At 40.6% G+C, this 20480-nt stretch overlaps 1 protein-coding gene across 1 annotated transcript in view; it reads right to left on the bottom strand.

Annotated features, from left to right (window-relative positions):
• The window catches only part of LOC148535369 (collagen alpha-6(VI) chain-like), a 181062-nt gene that overhangs the window by 8131 nt on the left and 152451 nt on the right, over window positions 1-20480 (bottom strand). Inside the window, exons 38-39 of the mRNA XM_088462675.1 lie at window positions 14145-14241; window positions 12154-12804 (exon numbers count right to left, since the gene is read on the bottom strand). Of these exons, the coding sequence (XP_088318801.1) occupies window positions 12154-12804; window positions 14145-14241 (748 nt within the window). The remainder of the gene's footprint in view (window positions 1-12153; window positions 12805-14144; window positions 14242-20480) is intronic.

The following is a 20480-nucleotide window of genomic DNA, read 5'->3' as shown; positions in this document are numbered from 1 at the left end:
AGAACTGGAAATCTCCCCGCTGTTTTGTGACCGGAGGTAGCGGTCCTTGCCGTATTGTATCTGCTTACCACTGCAGTGCGAAGTATCCTTCTTGATGCGCCTTAGCTGAAGGTAGGGGTCTTAGCCAGTCTGCACCTGCTTATTATTCCTCCTTAATGCTGGCTTACTCCTCATACATCATCAAACAAGGGCGTGGCTTAATGCGTTTCACGGCTATGTGCCGTTTTCTCAGAAGCATCATGTTCGATGACGTATGAGGAGTAAGCCTGCATTGAAGATTTCCAGTACTACACACCCTGCAGCCCACATTGGGAAGCCGCAGCCGAAATCGGTGTGACCGAACCAAGGATACTGTGCACAGTGAGTTACACCTTACCTTAGAGGACTGATAGCAAGCACTGGGTAAGAGTAACTTTTTTATCCATACTGAACAGAGCGGGATAAAGCTTTTTATAAAGAACCAGTGTGCTGTCTGAATTGTACCTCCAACGAATCCTCCTTGCGTTTGATCAACACCTGTGTAGGAATTGTAACCATTCTTGATGTTACATTGTCACATTATTTTATGTGAAGTGCATTTAACATACAACAGCTTCTGCTACTTTAATAATAACTGGCTGACAACTAATCTCTGACTGCATCTATAGGTGGCCATACACGGTGAGATTCAAAAGTTGGTCAGATCAGTTGTACGATTTCCCTTGAAAATTCTTCCCTTCAGATACAGAACGATTTGTATTTAAAATGCAACTATTTCACATAAGACCATACGATTTGATCAATCACATCACATAATGTGTGGCAATTCCTACACGATCAGTTGAGATCTCTCTGCAAAACCATCTGATCAGGGATCCAGCTAGACGACAGCGGGTACGCGCATTGGGGTCGCAGAAGACTCAAAATACAACTATTTTCAAATGATTGGTCTGTCCAACCTGTGGAAACTACCCAAATCGTGTGATCAATCGTCCCGTGTATGGCTAGCTTTAGATTGATATAATTAATTTTCATTACAGCTGTCTCTAATATAAATTTTTTTTGCTGGCTTACTAATCGAAAAATTAATGACTGATTTTATCGAGTTTGTACAAACCTATTGGAAAGGATTGCACTGATAACAGTTTTTTTGTTCTTTTTCATTATTGATTTTAGTGAACTTTTAATACTGATATTATTGAGTGACTATGTATTGATAAAACTTCATTGCTTATGAACAGACTATGAATTGCTAATTGATGTTTAGTCAGAGCTCCAGGTCTTGTGGGGAAGGTTGTCCATATAAGGTATGATTGTAATTCAATTCCCCACTCTCCATGGCACTGATAATAATCGAGCGCAGAGACTCTGGACCTTATTCAGAGTCAGTCGCGAGCGCCGATGCGCTCGTAACCAACTCGATGGTTAGGCCTGCGCACGCGCAGCTGCCGCACTGCGCGTGCACAAGCCCCGGAGCGACAGAGAATGTCGCTCCGGAGCTCGCTACCAAAGGGGCGGCTGTCGATGTTGATCGACAGCTGCCCCTGTTTGGTAGGCAGGCCGGGGGGGTGGTTTCCAAAACTGAGGTGTTCCTTTACGAACGCCTACCGTTTTGTGGGCGGCCGCACTAACATCATCAGTGATGTCAGTGGGGAGCTTCCTGCTCCATCAGAGCAGAAAGCTCCCTGGGGCTTACGAGTGCCCAGACCCAACCTTAGGGTCTGGTCATAAGCCCCGATGGTGATCACCATCGCGTCCATCAACCTGGTCGGTCGTTAAGCTGTGGGTGGTAACCCACAGCTTAACGATCGACAAGGAGGCGGCCGTTCAGGATGCAAGTGGCCACCCTGATTCAGTGCGAACGCTTGCATATAACGACCGCCTCTGAATGAGGGCCTCTATCTTTAACTTTGTCGGTAACAGATGGGGGTTGTGCCGTTTCAGATTCCAGATCGGATAGAAGGACCTATCTGGTTTGCTGATCAAGAAGAAGCTTGAGTAGAACTCCAGTCCTCTCTGATGGGAAAAAACCGGAACATTGACTCCAGAATCGAAAAGAGAATATATTGCCTCCAAAATTTTCTGGGCAAGAGACCCTCCAATTCCAGGATGTATCCCTTGGATAAAACTCCCTTTTACCCAGAGATCTGGTGCTGATTGGAGCCAGACATTCTGGAATCTGAGTAAGCGGGACCATACCACCTCAGAGAGTCATGCAGACTCTTTCTCTGTGGGCTTGGGCCCCATGTCGGTTAGAGTTTGTGGAACCATGTCCCCAAATAGAAACCCAGTGGGAGAGACCTGACCTGTCCCCGGAAAGCTGAGTTCTTCCCCTGCCAGAGAAGCGAAAGGAACAAAACCGTGATGATTTTGCCTTAGAAATAGAGAACAGAAGATAAGGCTCTTACCTCCCATGGCCTGGGTAATAATTTTGGTAAGTTCCAGAGCAACTTGAAACTCCTTTTCAAAAGGGACATCTTCTAATGTATGCTTTGAGATCAAAGCCAGAGGGATCTACTGGCCGAAATAATGAAAGCAGAAAGGCGAGATTGCATAGCCACTGCATACAGAGAGACATAATATAAACAGAAGCCTCATGGGATAGATCTACAAAGACAAGGTAATCAGACACATCTTCATCTGCCTGTAAACCCAATACCAATTGTTCTGTTCAGGACTCTATGGCATTATTGATTCAGGCGATGGCAAGAATGGGATGAAGAGACGCACCTGCAAAAGCAAACATAGATTTAATTAGGGCGTCACACTTTCTGTCCGTGTGGTCCTTTAGAGTGACAGACTGCACCGTAGGAAACACTGTGGTCTTAGTCAATCTGGTTATTGGAGTGTCCATCCTGGTTGGGACCTCTCAAACCTTGGTGTCCTCATCCACAAAAGGATAAGCATATTTAAACCTGGGTACCTGAAACCTCTTATCCGGTTTAAGCCAAGCCTCTCTCAAAATAGTGAAATAAGAGAATGCCGGAAATGTAGACCTCTGCTTCTTCTTACATTTAATTAAAGAAGAAGAACTAGCCTCAGACACCTCCGCCTCTTGAATATGTAATGTCTAGCGAACTGCCTCAAATAAATCTCAGACACGGATACTGGCAGGCGCATCCTTCTCCCAGCATGATGCATTCCCTGACTTGCTTCTTAGCAACTGAAGAACTGGAGGATGTCAAAAACTAGACATCTTGGATAGACTTTTCAATGTTATGGGCCCATACCGACTCTGTGGAAGGCCTCGATAGAAGCTAAGGGACTGACTGAGCACAAGGGAGAGATAAATCGCTCCCCCTGGGATTGACGATCTACTCGCCTTGAAAGCTCTGCAATAGACTGTGCCATGGACCTAGCCCACTCTGGGATCAACGACTCATCCACCAAACACCCCGCTGGCCAGTCTACTGACTGTGCAAAGGGCTTCTAGTTCTGTGCCACCTTTTGCTAATTTGGAACCACACCTGTGGCAAACATAAATTAATGCAGCGGAGGAGATTTGCTTTGCTTTAGATGCCTTTTCTGGCTTCTCTGACATATTGTTCAGGACAAACAGAGAAGGGTGCAGAGAAAAAAAAACACAGTAAAGTAGAAACCTGCCTAAGTTCAAACAGAAATAGTGCAGGACATCTGCCTAAGTAATATTGAGATAAAGTGTATGCCACCAGTTTGCTAAACAGTATCTAACTCATAGAGTTCTAAATAGTACAAAGGCCAGGTAATCAACCTTGTGGCAGAAGCAGGATTAATGGAACAAATATAGTTCTTAATCCCTACCAAACTATAACAGTAGCAACATGATAAAATCTCCTGGCTAACTAGGCGTAACACAGTAGGGATAACCATCCCTAACCTAGAGAGTTAATCCCCTCAGCCACCAACAGAATCATAAATACACACTCTCCTCACAATCTGTGTCCTAGAGCCAGAATGCAGGTCCCCCTTCAGCACATACACCCTCTTGTTAAGATGGCGCTGGAGCTTCTGTTTAGCCCAGGAGGGAAGAGGGGAGGAGCCAGCTGCAATACATCACTGGGAGAGGGGCGATTTTGGTGCCAAAACACTTAATCCCCCAGAGAGATGTGACTTGGAGTAACAACTTAGTGCTACCACTATGGTAGGCTGTGGCTGCTCACAGACCCCAAAGCTCCTAGTCAGCGTGGACCCGTTATATCGGAGGTGGAGTCACAGACCCTCAAGCATGTAACTAAGCAGTGACTCTGCTATGGAGCAGGCACAGAGGGGAAAGAGCGCACATACGCTCTCCTGGCCAGCGCACTGTGCATTGAAAACAGGGAAAAATCAATGACAAAGAAAATCTAATTAGCCTAAAAACAGTCAGGTGGGAGGGGACAGAGGGGGTGGAGTCTAACACTTAACTTTTAATGCCTGAACTCCTGAGCCAACCCAGCATAACTGCCAGTGTCCCCCAGATTGTATGACAGAGGAATGCTCTACACACATCTCACACGGATACATATAAATATACCACTATTGGCAGTTACTGCTAGCTTAACTGCCATACTACTCTGATCTGCAGCTAAGGTGGAAGGGGAGTCCGGAACTTCAAAGGAACACCAGCTTACATCCAGACCTGGAGAGAACACAATCATTCTTAATACAAAGTAGCATTGAAAACTTATCAAACAATATATATATATTTTTTTGCTGTATGGTAAAAGACAACTTTTAGATTAAGTTCATTTAAATATATTGTCCACTAGTAAAGGGATCCAGCATATACCAGAACACCTCAGTGTCAGCCTACTGCTGCGCCACGCTGCTACTCAGTCCTGCTCTGTCCCCCAGTTCCCAACCGGTTCTGTCTTCTATCCCCATTCTTATTATGTCCTCCCTGGAGAATTCTTCTCTCCTCTCCAGCTAGGTTAAGGGCTGTCCCATTACCCTAGCATTGGAAGCCATTGGGCATGTGCATGTTGGAGATGGGACAGACTATAGCAAATAATTTTATTGAATATATATATATATATATATATATATATATATATGAATAAAATACTGGTGGCACTCAGGACACTTTTATCAACAAGAAAACTTCTGTGCTTTAATCAACGTTTCGGGGCATGAAAGCCCCTTCCTCAGGATACACAATGTGTCGTGTATCCTGAGGAAGGGGCTTTCATGCCCCGAAATGTTGATTAAAGCACAGAAGTTTTCTTGTTGATAAAAGTCTCCTGAGTGCCGCCAGTGTTTTATGCTTATATTGTGGGGGATTCGTACCCCAAAGCACCGGGGGCAAGTTGTTCCTACACTGGAGGGGAGTGCCGGACTTATCTTGGACTTTGTTTTTATTTATATATATATATATATATATATATATATAAACAATCAAACAATTATACTGTGTAAATAAAATTCCCATCCTTTTTGAGAGTTAGTAGGAAACTGAACATAATGTTCTCCAAGGTAATCACTATGCTGGGGATGTTCTAAAGACCATTCCAGTGGTAATCCCAAAGTAGGACACTGATGAGGTTGTGGGTTATTCTATAACAAAATGCATCAGGTGAAGTTGTGGGTTACTCTATAACAAAATGCATCAAGTGAAGTTGTGGGTTGTTCCACAACAAAACGCATCAGCTACGCTACTTTGGAATGCCCTTTGGACTGATCATTATAACATCCTCATCTTAGTAATCACACTGATGTGATGAACTTGTCAGTACATAATGCATTGTACATGTACACAGTATTAAAGCTGCCACTTCTGCTGAAATTAATTTTCTATAAAACAAAAAATTTACCCGCAATTGATTTTTTATAGTTTGATGATATGCTGGAGGCGTTTTCACATTGGAGCAACAAAAAACTGCAGTGGAACTTACTCTAAAAAATACTTCCAACCTGACCTCTCCGCTCTGCACAAGATCTGCGTCTATCATCCTCTTGCATCACCTGCTCCCATTCACGGTTACAGAATTTTTTTTTGTGCTACACCCACTCTGTGGAATGCTCTCCCACACACAAGAAGACTTTCCTCTAGTCTCCAAACCTTCAAGTGTTTCCTGAAAACTTGCCACTTTAGACAAGCTTATCAAATCCCAGAAACACCTGCATAACCTCCATAAGATTTCTACCCAATTACATCCACACTATACAGTCCATACATAACTTTAGGGCCTGATTCAGAGTTGGGAATAGAGTAAAATAGTGCAAGTAACTCAGCATCTTGGTAAAACCATGCTGCACGGCAGGTGGGGCAGATGTAAAATGTTCAAAAATATTTAGATTTGGGAGCGGTGCGTACAAAGTGAAATCTAAATTGCAGTGTAAAAATTAAACTGTGCAGAGTATGTGGGCTACATTGTAGAAGCAGACAATATTTACCCACATGCAAAAAAAATATGTATTTGCACCCCTTGCATTGCAACATGGTTTGTCCAGGTACACAGTTACTTGCTCTATTTCCAAGTCTGAATCAGGCCCTTAGTCCATTCAAGTAATCCGAGGTGCTGTGTCTATCAATCCAGGATCTTTAGCATGGAATCCACTCATATATTAATAAGATACAAATTACAAGACAAAAAACACTCATAGTGTACTATGTGCCTGATTCAGCATGGATCGCAACTGCTAAAGCGTACACAGATGGTCGTTTTTGCGTATTGGGCATGCATATGCATCGCAGTGCACAAAGGCACCACTGCAATTGCACTGTGATCATGCAGACCACGGAGAGCCATCACAAAGTGAGTAACAGGCTGTGAGCATTTGGGGGTGATGATGGGGAAGTGGTAGGAGAAACGCAGGCGTGTATGTCCGTTTGAACGCTGTTTCCTGGGTGTGCATAAATTAGCCACTGAGATGGCATACGCAGCTTGAGCAATAGTGATCCATGCTAAATCAGGCCCAATGTCCACAATAATATTACACCCTTAAGTGTATAGAGGGCCTGATTCAGATTTTTTAGAACAGCCTCCTGGCCACTCACATAGCTGTGGGTGACCACCCACAGCTATAGCGAGCGGCCTGGTCGTGATGGTCAAGACCATCGCGACCATCGGGCTTGCGACGAGACCCTTGTGGTAGGGTCTCGTTGCCGCAAGTCCCAGAGAGATTTCGGCTTTAACAGAGCCGAAATCTCTCCCACTGACATTACTCGTGATGTCAGTAGGGCCGCCCCCAAATGGAGGCATTCACATGGGAACACCTCCATTTGGTGGGCGGGTCGGGGGAGTGGCTGCCCAAAGGGGGCGAGCTGTCACTCAACATCGACAGCTCGCCCCCTTTGTTGCGAGACCCGGAGCGACGGAGTGCCTGTCGCTATCCGGATCTCGCACATGCGCACGACGGAGCTGGCTCCATCGTGCACATATGCACTGGCCCACCATCGACCCGGTTGCAAGCGCACAGCGCTTGCGACCGGGTCTGAATCAGGCCCAGAGTCCAATAAGGTGTAGAGGTCCAGTCCACCATGCTTAGCTCAGAACCAATTACTGCAGTAAGAAACAAGGTAGCCTACCCATCTCACAATGGAATGGGGTTTCTCATGCACATACAGGTTTCTTTGAAAGTCAAGGGCCTCTTAACGTCAGTATCTGTTGCTATAGCAATACATATAAATATACTAACAACATATAACAATCATATTGCAAAAGAAGACCACAGTAATAACTTAACATAACAATATAAATACTATGCATGTACTTCATATCATTGGTGCTGTTAAGAAAATAAACTGAGTATCAAAAACTTACTGTCTATAAAGATACCACAAAAACAAAAATGGATGAAGTGATATCACTAAAACATCCCAGAAACCACTTCAATTCGAAGTCGTGGTTGAGACCTTGCGGCACTAATGAAATTGAGGTCATACATACATTTCATTTCTCTTTTCGCCAATTTGGTATCTGTATTATTATTATTACGGCAGTCATCTCTAACCATATCTAAACCCCAGAACTTGGTGATATGTTGTACTGAACAGCTATGTACGGTTTTGAAATAAAGAAAAGGGATAGTTTTCATTACCCTTTTTTATGTTCCTGATGATTTCCAACAAACAGAATTTAAGGGTCCTGGTGGCCTTTACCTACATACATCTTGTTACAGGAACAGTGTATGCCATATATAGCATATTTCGTATTACATGTAAGGAAATGTATCTTAAACAACTGCCCATTGACCTCTAAGGCGACCATCATTCTATCTTCTGATTGACAGGATTTACAGATACTACAATCACAGCATCTGTGATAGCCTTTATTGCGGATGATGCCTCTTGAAAAAGGCACTAGGTACCAATGTGACTTTAATATTGGGTGCACTTTTGTGTTTAAATCTCAGTTTTGGAAGTAAAACGTTGGGAAGTGTGGAATCCATTAACAGGATGTGCCACTTCTGTCTGAAGATCTTTTCAATACATTTATGATGGCTTGTATAGCGTGTGTTGAATGCTAGACTATATGATGTATCAGGATCTGTGATGTTACTCATACTAGTCTCCAGGTGGGTATTTGTGTCTATATCAGACACTTCCTTAATGACTTTATGTAAATGTCCTGGATTGTACCCATTATTTAAAAACTTTCCTTTCTTCTCAAAACCTTACTTTGTAGAACAATTAAGCTTGAAGTGAATGAACTGACCTTTTGGTACATTCTTCTTCTTCTTCTTATTTATTATTATTATTATCATTTATTTATATGGTGCCACAAGTGTTCAGCAGCGCCTTACAAAGTATATAAACAAGTTGTAGACAAGTGACTTACAGAACAATACAATACAGGACCAGGGCATGGATAATATATATTGCTACATTAGCGACCATAACACCCAGATAAGTAACAGAGCATAAGCAACCAAGTGTTAGGCGCCCTAGTGGTGAGTAAGAAGTAGATGAAACTAAAGTAGGGAGAAGCACAAGAGGGTAGGGGGCCCTGTTCGTAAGAGCTTACATTCTAAAAGCCATTTTTGTAGATGATAACACTTGGAGTCAATGTACGTGTTTGAATCTGATGGTTTGGTGTATGTGGATGATTATATTTGTTCATTCTCAACATAAATGTTGAGATCAAGGAAATTAACTTACCTATTTCTAATGGAAAATGTGAATTTGATCTTCATCACATTATCATTTAAATAATCACAACATTCCCGAAGTGATGACTGTTCACCTCTCCATATGAATAGAACATCGTCGATGTAATGTCACCACTAGAACAGGTTTACCTCCCAGCTATGCACAAGGTCTTAACCACAACTTGAAGTGGTTTCTGGAATGTTTTAGTGATATCACTTCTTGCGTTTTTGTTTTTGTGGTATATTTATAGACTGTAAGATTTTATTTTCCTAACACAACCAATTATATGAGGTACAGGATTAGTATTTATATTGTTATTTTAAGTTATGACTATTTTTTTTGTAATATTATTATGTTATATTAGTATATTTATATGTATTGCTATAGCAACGGATACTGACATTAAAAGGTACTTGACGTCACCAAACTTTATTGTTTACGTCCACATGGGCCATGCACATAAGAATGTTATGTCCACATCTCGACACATCACTTTTGCATCGGTCCCAACTGAGCGGGTGAAAACCCTCCCCGTTATGAACAACCATCCACAATTAAATATATTAGAGCAGTGGTTCTCAAACTCGGTCCTCAGGACCCCACACAGTTCACTTTTTGCAGGTCACCCAGCAGGTGCACAGGTGTATTCATTACTCACTGACACATTTTAAAAGATCTACAGGTGCAGCTAACTATTTCGCTAGTAATTATGTGAGGAGACCTGCAAAACATGCACTTTGGGGTCCTGAGGACCGAGTTTGAGAACCTGTGTATTAGAGTACGGCAAAGTATTAGTGACACGATGAATAACTGTGCCACTCTGCTTCACTGGGAACTAGTGAAATGAGACAGATGGATGCCGGTTTGCTATCCCGCCTGGTCATTTCTGTTTCCAGCTGAATAATTGGTGCCGTCTGTGTGGCAGGGAGTTGAGCAATGGGGCTATATGATGGCTGCACACTTCCTGCCTGAAGAATGCGGAAGTGACATTTTACATTATCAGTATGCATAGCTATTTAATGTGCTATGGGGTCAGTTGCTCTGTCACCTTGATAAAGACTTATTCAAAGTAGAAATGTGTCGGCAGAAAGAGGACAGACCATGGTTATACACCTACCATTACAAAGACTGATATTCCCCGATCCGCAGCAATCCCTGTAGGACCGCCATTCAGGTTTTATGCTTTACCATTTTTCCATCTTCTTTGTTAGATTGAGTAAATTGTATTGAATCTGTCATTTTTCACACTGTAACGGCTATTCCTTGCATCTACATATCATATTTCCTCACATATGAGGAAAATAAATGGCTATTAAACAGGAGGAGATACTAATTGTATCATAAAGAAACCTTTATGTGATTGCTTTCAACTGATTTTGTGTGAGAGTGCTACGCTCATTTACCAAGACATCTCCTATATACAGTGATTTGCCGTTTATTTCTTCTACAAGTGGTGGGCAATTGGCACTTTCAAAAAAACCTGTCGCAACTCTTGGATGGATAGTAGATGATAGCCAGTACTTTGGGATTGGTGAGACCAGTACTGAGGTGCAGAGTCTAACGTGCCAGCGGTGTTCACCAGGGACCCCTGCAAGGAGGTTTGGACTTAGCTGCGTTCGACACACAGGTCACGGCTATCAGTCTGGCTTCCCTAGTACAGATGCTGGTATACTCTGGAATGGAGGGATGTTCAATAAAGGCATACAAACGTAGTCGACAAGCCAGGTCAGGATCAGAATGACTAGACAGGTACCTAGGATCAGACAATTTCAAAGTTAAGAACTAGACCAAGGCCAAAACCAGAATACCAAGTGAAGTACCAGGGATAAGGCAGAATCTGGTCACAAGCAAGCCAGATGTCAGTAACAAGTCGCAGGGATCACTAGAAACAGGAACACTGGAGTATGGTATCGAAGCCTATACTCTGGCTAGGAAGTGCTCCCAGAGACTTCCTTAAATAGGAGGAGTTTCCAATGAGCTTCCTAATTTTGGCAAGCTTGGCCTTTTAAACTTTTAATTTCTGCACAGAGTGGTGCGTACGTCCCTATGGGAGCCGCCTGTGCAGACCAGCAAGGAGACAGCACGTTATAGCTGGAGGAGAGGGAGAATGCCAGCAGCCACGCAGCAACTGCAATCAGCGTGACCATCGCTGCGGGTGCCGGGAATCTCCTGCCCACTGCCCCACCAGAGTCCCCGCAGACCAATTCTGCCGGACTTGGTAAGCAGATGCCATGGTCTGCTGTGTTGTGACGAAACCTTTATGTGCACGAGAAACCCCATTCCATTATTAGATGGGTAGGCTACCTTGTTTCTTATTGAAGTCATTGGTTCTGAGCTGGACCTCTACACCTATTAGCACCTTATTATTGGACTCTATATTGTACCATTAAGAGTGTGATATTATTGTGGACAAACTACACTATGAGTTTTTTGTTTTGTTTTTTATCTTTTTTTTCATATGAGTGGATTCTAATCTAAACATCCAGGACTGATAGACGCAGCAGCTCAGATTACTTGAATGGACTAAGTATCACTCAATGGATATTTAATTAGGCTTAATAGGTGATTTTATTTACTGTGTTATCTGAAACTTGGCTGAGTGCCAGACCTGTTGTTTGTATTTTAATTGTGCTTTTATTAAGGAGTAGGTGGTACTTCCGTACAAGTGGCGCATAGGCCAAAACTTTTCTAGCGCTTTGGGACTTATATACACGCATTTCTATAAAGCAGGGGTGGGGAACCTTTTTTTCTGCTAAGGGACATTTTGATATATATAACATTATTCGCGGGCCATGCTCCCTCCATGTGATGTCACATGGGTCGGGGCCACAATCGCCGGTGATTACAGTAATGCCTGGAGCATCCTGAGGATGCTCCGGGGAGCTGTAAGGGCAGTGGTGTGACCATTTGAAGTGTCCTAAGGACACCCCAGGTGGCACTGCTGCATAGATTCTGGCTGCAGGGTGCCATTCTAGGCACCCTGCTAGCCAGATGAGGCTAGCAGAATAAAGCTCCGAGGGCCTTATATGGCCCCCGGGCATGAGGTTCCCCATCCCTACTATAAAGAAAGAAATTATTATTTATTTATTTTTTCTTATTTGTTTGTTTTTTTACAGTGTACTTACTTCTTATGGAATTGAGAAAAGACTGAACAAAACCAAGGGCATATCCAAAATTTGGTTTGTGAATTCTGCCAAGCTGGAGCAGATGATGGTCCATAGGAATGCTTGGAAGATCCATCAGTTCAGTATTATTATATGTGTTACCCATGGAAAGCACAAACAAAGCATAGCCTTGGCACTTGGCGTTCAATGATGCTTCACTAAGAGTAGATTTATCCCAGAAACTTGTCTCTCCATATGATATTATGATGAAAGCCTTATGTTTTCTGACCTGTGTTCCCTTGGACATGATGTTATCAAGTGACCATTTCAATGTATAGCCAAAGGCAGGTGGACCTTGTAGATGATGGGTGCTTTCCTGGAGGTGCTTCTTCATCAGCATGTTATTGCTATACGCCGATAGATCAAACTCAAGCTGAGGATTTACTGTGCTCTCTGGACTAAAGCCAGGGGCCGTGTTACTTACTAGGGCCACTCGGTCACCTGTGCTTGAAATATCAAGTCGATCAATCAGTGCACTAATAAAGCCTTTTGCTGCCTCAAATTCACCATGGTTTACATTGTATGAGCTGTCCAGAAGGAAACCTATATCCACAGGTGATGTCTGTATGGAAGGGCCGCTCTGCACACACAATGCGTCTGGCTTACATCTATCTGAAAGAGAAAAATAAAATACAAATAATAAGGAAGTGTCCTTATAAACAACAGTGTAAATATGTGTTCTAGAACAGGCAAACATTACTTAAATCAATAAACATCTAGAAATTGAGATTGTAAGAATGTTGTTTGTATGATGATTTAAATGACTTTTACTTCCCAGAAGACATCTTCCCTCGTACTTATAGGTTACAGACACCCTGGTGCTTTATGAATTGCAAATATACTGTATGAAACCATGTCAGCTATGAGTGAAGGCAAGATAATCAAGATGAACTTAAACAGCCTTTTGCTTGTGTTTAAAAACTACATACCTCAGCAGACGTCTGTACACTTTTATACTGTGACCAAGCCAAATCTCACAATAAGGACTCAACGACTTTGTCATTATAATCGGAAATATCTGTATGATTCTGTGTTTTCCATTTTTTTTCCAAACATTAAGTGCAGCATTAAAGATACACCCCTACATTTACTTTTTTTTGTTTTAACATGTATAGAGCCAGAGATGTACTACACAGATATGTAAATGTATAGAGATATATGTGTACTGTGTAAGTTAATAATCATTTGGACAGCAGCCTATTTGTTTTCATTATCTGAGCATGTTTAAAAAGCATATTATCATCTTCCAGAGTCACACTAGGAGTGCCAGTCTTGAATTTTATAGAGGAAAGGGGCCAAGCTATTGGCACAATAGTACAACTTTGGGGTCTCATAAATGGAACATATTTAAATTGATAATTGACACACCATTTCCTGCTATGAGAGTACAGGAGAGGAACATGTCTGTTCTTAAAAAATCTTTTGACCTATAGTAAAACAAAAATCTTTCTGCACATGAGATCTTGGGATGTTTGTGAGGTCTTGGGCATGCTCACTGTGGTAGCCGAGGAGGCAAGACGCTAGAGGACTTGCAGGGATCGCCGGAGGGGGGAGATTTCATTCCCCCATTCCGGCAGCCAAGATGTTAATACATCTCAGTGTTACGGCTTCTTACTTTGCCTCGATAAGAGGTGAAGCAAGAAGAGCTTTAGAGGTACGATTAGTGCTGCAATAATACATCTCCAAAGTGTGCCTGGAAGGTGGAAAAGTCTTCCCACTGAATGTATAAGCTAAGACTTGGTATTTGGTGCTTCTGAGAATGTGTAAAATACACTGCCATTTCCAGGTACAAAAAACCTGTTTTGTTTTTTGTGAATGTTTCTCTTAGTTGCACTTAACCCTGCTCTTCTAGTTCTATGTAATCTAACTAAACTCTTTTCATTTTTTTGCATGTAGGTGCATAACTAGGCACTTTCAGAAATGGGAATGTAAATGTGGTGATCAGTTCTTACCATAACATAGAGTGCATGTCTTCAGTGTATTTACAAATGGTTTAAAATCCACATTTGCAGGAATGTTTATCAATTGAAACGTCCCCGTCTCATCCATCTGTTAGAATAAACCATTAAAAAGATACTTTGTTAGGGATCAAATATTTTATTTCACATATACATAGTTTTTCATAACAGCATTTTTATTTGTTTGTATTTTTGTAATAAAGTCTCTCTGCATGCTGTCCAAGCAGAGTGCCAGGATGGGAGGCGGAACTGTTCGGCCAGGGTTTTGGGCTGGACCGGCACATCAGGCCATTGGCCCTTCTGGCATTTGCCAGAAGTGCCAGATAACCAGTCCGCCCAGCCCATTGGTTGGCATTTTCAAAATGATAATGGAAATCATATACATATGAGTTTTGAATGACTGTCAGTGACTTTTACTTGATTCAACTTATTTTACTGAGTGCAACTGAATTTGCATTGTTTTGGCTACAAAAACAACATAACACCGAACAACAAGGATGACTTTGAAGAGTAGTAATATTTCTACTCTGGCGCTCCTCTGTAAAACTTGTAATCTTCAATCCCTATAATAATGTCCTCTTGGTAATGAATATATCATAGTAATTCCAAAAACCACACCATAAGGAAGTTCTCATAAACATGTGGAGAGAAAATAAACTTCCAATAGTACAACACTCTTTATTAAAATTGTTTAATAACAATAACACACATATAATAAAATGAAAACATAAGCTATCCATATGACCATAAAGATCCCCTTTTGGTATTGTGCCAACTAGATCTAATGAAGGTAAAGATACATAAAAAAATTCTAATGTCCTGGATACATCAGAAAATCATCAGCAGACAGAAACTCATCCCAGTACACAAGTGTAACAAACAATGTTTCTGGATCTAGCAGGAGAGTCTCGGGTCAGATGGTCCTACGTAATGCTTTTCGGTTAATCTAAAAGTGTGTATTGCTACTAAAATAGGAAGTCATTATATACCCATAATGTCCCCTTAAACTCCTCCTAATCCTCTAATTAATGCACAGCTGATAAAAATAAACCTCAATCACGTCAAATATGGCCAATGCTGTTTATGTTCCACTTGCATTTTAGTAACTTAAAAAACTGCATTCAATATGGCCACCGCCCCTTAGAGCTGATATGATGTAATCAAGGTGGCCACCGGCATCTGATATGCATTCCATTTGCGTTCCAATAACTTGCCACTTCCCTTAAAGTGGAATTGATTTAATAAAGATGGTCGCAATTGTTCATTCTGCTTTTTACCTGTTTTATAGGCAAATTCAATAAAGCAAATACATTGTAGAAAGGTGAATATGATGTAATGAATATAGCCTCATACTAGGAACCACAGTAAGTGTAGTTTATCAGCCATATTGTGCTCTTTAGTCAATAAGAACATATACTCATGTTCTTTATTTTTCATATTGGGTTATGCTGGCAATACATGTAAGGGAAAAAGAAGATAAAAAATATATATTCATAAGAAATGTAATTAAACAAGTTAATTTAAAAAAGAAAAAAATATTTACGTTTAAACTCTCCATTCAATTTCTTAGGTCTTCAGTACAGAATAAGTGAACTCAATTTCAGTCACTTAAGGGTGCGCTTAGTAAAATCATAAATCATACATTTATTAAAAAGAAAAAATGAAGCATAACATTAGACATAAAACGGATACAAAAATTATTGCAATCCACATATATAATGAAGCATAAATGTTTCAAAAAACTACCCAGTCACTGGTAATAAATATTATACTTCCACTGGTTTACTTTTAAATTCAAACAGGATAAGAGCGGCAGTTAGTGTCCTTAGCCGCATTAGGCCATGCATAAGACTTGATGAAGTGTCTCTATCTTTTGTGAAGATTTATAGCAATTTTACATTTGGCTTATAGCGGCAATAAACTTTAAACGTGTTCTTATGAACAATTGTAGCAATGGTACGTAAAGCCTGTAGCAGCATTAGGGTTAGAATTTGATACAATGTCTCTAGCTGCATACACACACAACGATTGAGTTAATGAACGATTTTAGTAAACGATTTTCTACCTTGAAAAAATTTACTCAAATCGTTTACTAAAGTTGTTCATTTACTATGTTCATTAAAATGTAATGAACGATTTTTATGAACTACAAACGATTTTTGCATATTAACTTAATGAAAATCGTTGAGTTGACAAGTCTGACTGAACTACAAACTACAAACTACAAATGTGAACGCGCATGAACAATAATCGTTCATCGTTTCACTCAGAAAGTGAACAATTTTTTCAAACGATTATCGTTAAACGATATCGTTTAATGATAATCGCTCAAAAAATCGTTGTGTGTGTATGCACCTTCTGTGATCCAAAAGCAGCTATGGCAAAAAAAAGCTTGTTTGTGAGTAGCTTATAACAGCAGGATTAAGGTGTGGCAAGATAGGCTAATAAAGCTCGCCAGTTTTTATATGGAGATCATAGTTATTATTAGCTCATATTATTACCCATCTACTGCTTGACTACAACACTGTTTCTGTCTGGAGGGATTGTGTTCCTGCTTTGAACATCACAGCACAGCGGACCTCACTACAAGGCGTGTGGCACTATCATTTGTGGCTCCTGTGATTCATATCTGCAGCTTTACCAGGAGCCGGATTGCTGATTTTCGCCTGGTTAGGAGACGCTACACAGCTGACGGCTGTTACCGGACCAGTCTTACCCCCCAGGTTTCGTGTGGGAATTGTGAGCTGGGTAATTATACTGGGACTATGATCTCCATATAAAAACTGGCGTGCTTTATCAGCCTATCTTGCCACACCTTGATCCTGCTGTTATAAGCTACTCACAAACAAACAAGCTTTCTGCTACAGCTGTTTTTGGATCACAGAGACATTGTATCAAATTCTAACCCTATTGCTGCCATAAGCTTTACGTACCATTGCTACAATTGTTCATAAGAACACGTTTAAAGTTTATTGCCGCTATAAGCCATATGTAAAATTGCTATAAATCTTCACAAAAGATAGAGACATTTCATCAAGTCTTATGCATGGCCTAATGCGGCTAAAGACACTAACTGCCGCTCTTATCCTGTTTGAATTTAAAAGTAAACCAGTGGAAGTATAATATTTATTACCAGTGACTGGGTAGTTTTTTGAAACATTTATGCTTCATTATATGTGGATTGCAATAATTTTTGTATCCGTTTTATGTCTAATGTTATGCTTCGTTTTTTCTTTTTAATAAATGTATGATTTATGATTTTACTAAGCGCACCCTTAAGAGATTGAAATTGAGTTCACTTATTCTGTACTGTTTACATTAATAGTTGGGTAGAGCTATTTTGTGGGTGGCTGCTTTAGGTTTATCTGTATACATAGTGGACAACTTGACATTCTATTGCGCCTAGATTTTCTTTGTTTCATCCTAAGGTCTTCAACTAAAAAATCCGACACATTTCTGCTTGTGCTGGTTTTTTCTCTAAATCTCTATTTTTCCATGTAGTGGTAACTAACTGAACACCCTAGACATTTTTAATTTCACTTTCTTTGCGTTTATGTTTTGTTTTAAAATGTGGTGAAACGGTTTGTGAGTACAGTTCTTTTCTAATATTATATACATGTTTGGAAAGACGAGTTTTCAACATAGTACTCGTCTTTCCTACATAGAACAGACCACATTTATACTCCAATATATAAATTATTTTTTAAGAATTACAAGTAATAAATTCATTGATTTTATATTGTTTATCATTGATTGTCAACTCTTTAAACTTGTTTGCATTAGTTCTTCTACTAAACTTTTTAGCAATCAATTTTCTAGGGATTTTGATTTTCTACATATAAAGGTGAGGTTTTCAGGAAATATATATTTAAGGAACATATATTGTTTTAAAAGTTTCCAATTATTTTTGAATAATTCTCAATATGCTTATGCAGAGAACCATATTGAGAGATGAAGGCAGAGTCATCTTTATTATGTTGAGTCTTCTTACTTAATAGTAAATCTTTTCTATTTAATTTACTCTCATTATAACTATTTTACATTTTTCTTTTATTATAGCCCTTATTTTAAAACCTTTTTGCCATCTCACATGTTTGCTCTTCAAAAATAACTTTATCTGAACAATCCCCCCCCCTTATATAGTGAATGAAGGGAACAGCCTCCAACTTGCTTGCATGATGTGGACTATTAATACTGATATAAGAGTTAGAATTTGTCTCTTATTTATGTATTTTAGTCTGAATTTTACCATTTTGTATATAAAAACATAGATCTAGAAACATCTGGCTTATAGCATAGGAAACACAGATATTGTAATCATTTTGATTCAACTGATTGCAAAAAATACTTAGATCCTCTTAATTTCCTCTCCAAATGAAGAGGATATCATCAATAAACCTATGCCAGCTCACCAGGTTTGCCCCCATGGGATTTTTGGACCAGCTGTTAAGCTTCTCCCGACAAGCCATAAATAAAGTGGCATAACTGGTATCCATAGTGTATGTTTTCATTTTATTATATGTGTAAGTGTTATTTTTACAATATTAATACGCAGTGTTGCTCTATTGGAAATTTATTTTTTCGCCATATATTTATGAGAACTTCCTTATGGTGTGGTGTTATATAGAAGAATATTTGGAATTACTATGACGTATTCATTACAAAGAGGACATTGTTAAGTTTAGTGTTATCACATGTTTTCCAGAAGAATGCCAGACTACATATTTATAACTTTTTTTCAAAAATGGTTATTGTAGAAGAAGGTGAAAAATTTCCTTATTTATCCTTGGAGGCTGATTTTCTGGACTTATTGCACTTTATCATTCGCCCTATTCTGTTTGTAAGAGTAGTAATATACCACACAAATCGGCATGGCTTTTGGAAAGAAAGGAAACTGGAGTAAAAATACCTAAAATGAATCGTCCAATATACTTATGATTACATTTTTGTTGAATTTCGCATACCAGTACCAGGGCCGGTTCTAGACATTGTGGAGCACAGGGTGAACGTTCCCAGTTGCGCCACCCTCCCGAAAAGAAAAAAAAAAAGAAAAAACTTTTTTTTTAGATGATGAGCCTCTGCGCGTGCTGAAAACACCCCCAATTCATCACACTGTGGGGCGTGCCCAGCACTTACGAAGGTGCTGGGCTTCCTCTCCTCTCGTGGCGAATAATTGCCATGTGCAGTAATGCGCCTTACACAGTATGTCTTACACAGTAATGTCCTGTATAACACATTATGCCACACACAGAAATGCCCTTTATAACACATTATGCCACACACAGTAATGGCCTTTATAACACATTATGCCACACACAGTAAAGGCCTTTATAACACATTATGCCACACGCAGTAATGGCCTTTATAACACATTATGCCACACGCAGTAATGGCCTTTATAACACATTATGCCACATGCAGTAATGCCCTGTATAACACATTATGCCACACACAGTAATGGCCTTTATAATACATTTTGCCACATGCAGTAATGCCCTTTATAACACATTATGCCATACGCAGTAATAACCTGTATAATACATTATGCCACATGCAGTAATGCCCTGTATAATACATTGTGCCACACACAGTAATTCACTTTATAATACATTATCCCCAATTCAAATTACGCCACACAGTAGTCCCTTATTCATGTTATGACACAGTGGTGCCCCTTTTACACAATGCCCAAATGAGTGCCCCTTTATACACAAGGTCCACAGTAGTAGTGCCCCTTATACAATGCCCACAGCAGTGGTGCCCCTTACACAATGGCCCTGGAAGTGGTGCCCCCCATGCAGTGCCCTCATTAGTAATGCCCACAGTGGTAAGGCCCCCATTGGTAATGCCCACAGTGTTAATGCCCCAATTGGTAATGTCCCCTATTGTAGTGCCCACAGTAGTAATGCCCACATTAGTAGTGCCTCAGTAGGGATGCCCCCTATAGTAGTGCCCAAAGTAGTAATGCCCCCTATAGTAGTGCCCACAGTTGTAATGCCCCCATTAGTAGTGCCCCCAGTAGTAATGCCCCCTATAGTAGTGTCTCCAGTAGTAATGCCCACTATAGTAGTGCCCCCAGTAGTAATGCCCCCCTATAGAAGTGCCTCCAGTAGTAATGCCCCCTATAGCCATGCCCCCTATAGTAATCCCCCTTATAGCCATGCCCCCAGTAGTAATGCCCCCCTATAGCCAAGCGCCCAGTAGTAATGCCCTCCAGTGGTGGTGCTTCTGAGAAAAAACAATACAATTAAAATATAAACACATTACTTACCTTAAGCCCCGCTCCTGCGTCCGATGCCGTCCGGTCCGACCGCGGCTCCACCACGGATC

The sequence above is a fragment of the Taudactylus pleione genome, unplaced genomic scaffold (assembly GCF_031769625.1).
Source record: "Taudactylus pleione unplaced genomic scaffold, aTauple2 ptg000053l, whole genome shotgun sequence".
Taxonomy (NCBI): Eukaryota; Metazoa; Chordata; class Amphibia; order Anura; family Myobatrachidae; genus Taudactylus; species Taudactylus pleione.
Note: the sequence above shows the minus strand (reverse complement) of the source record. Positions and strands in the feature narration are given on the sequence as shown.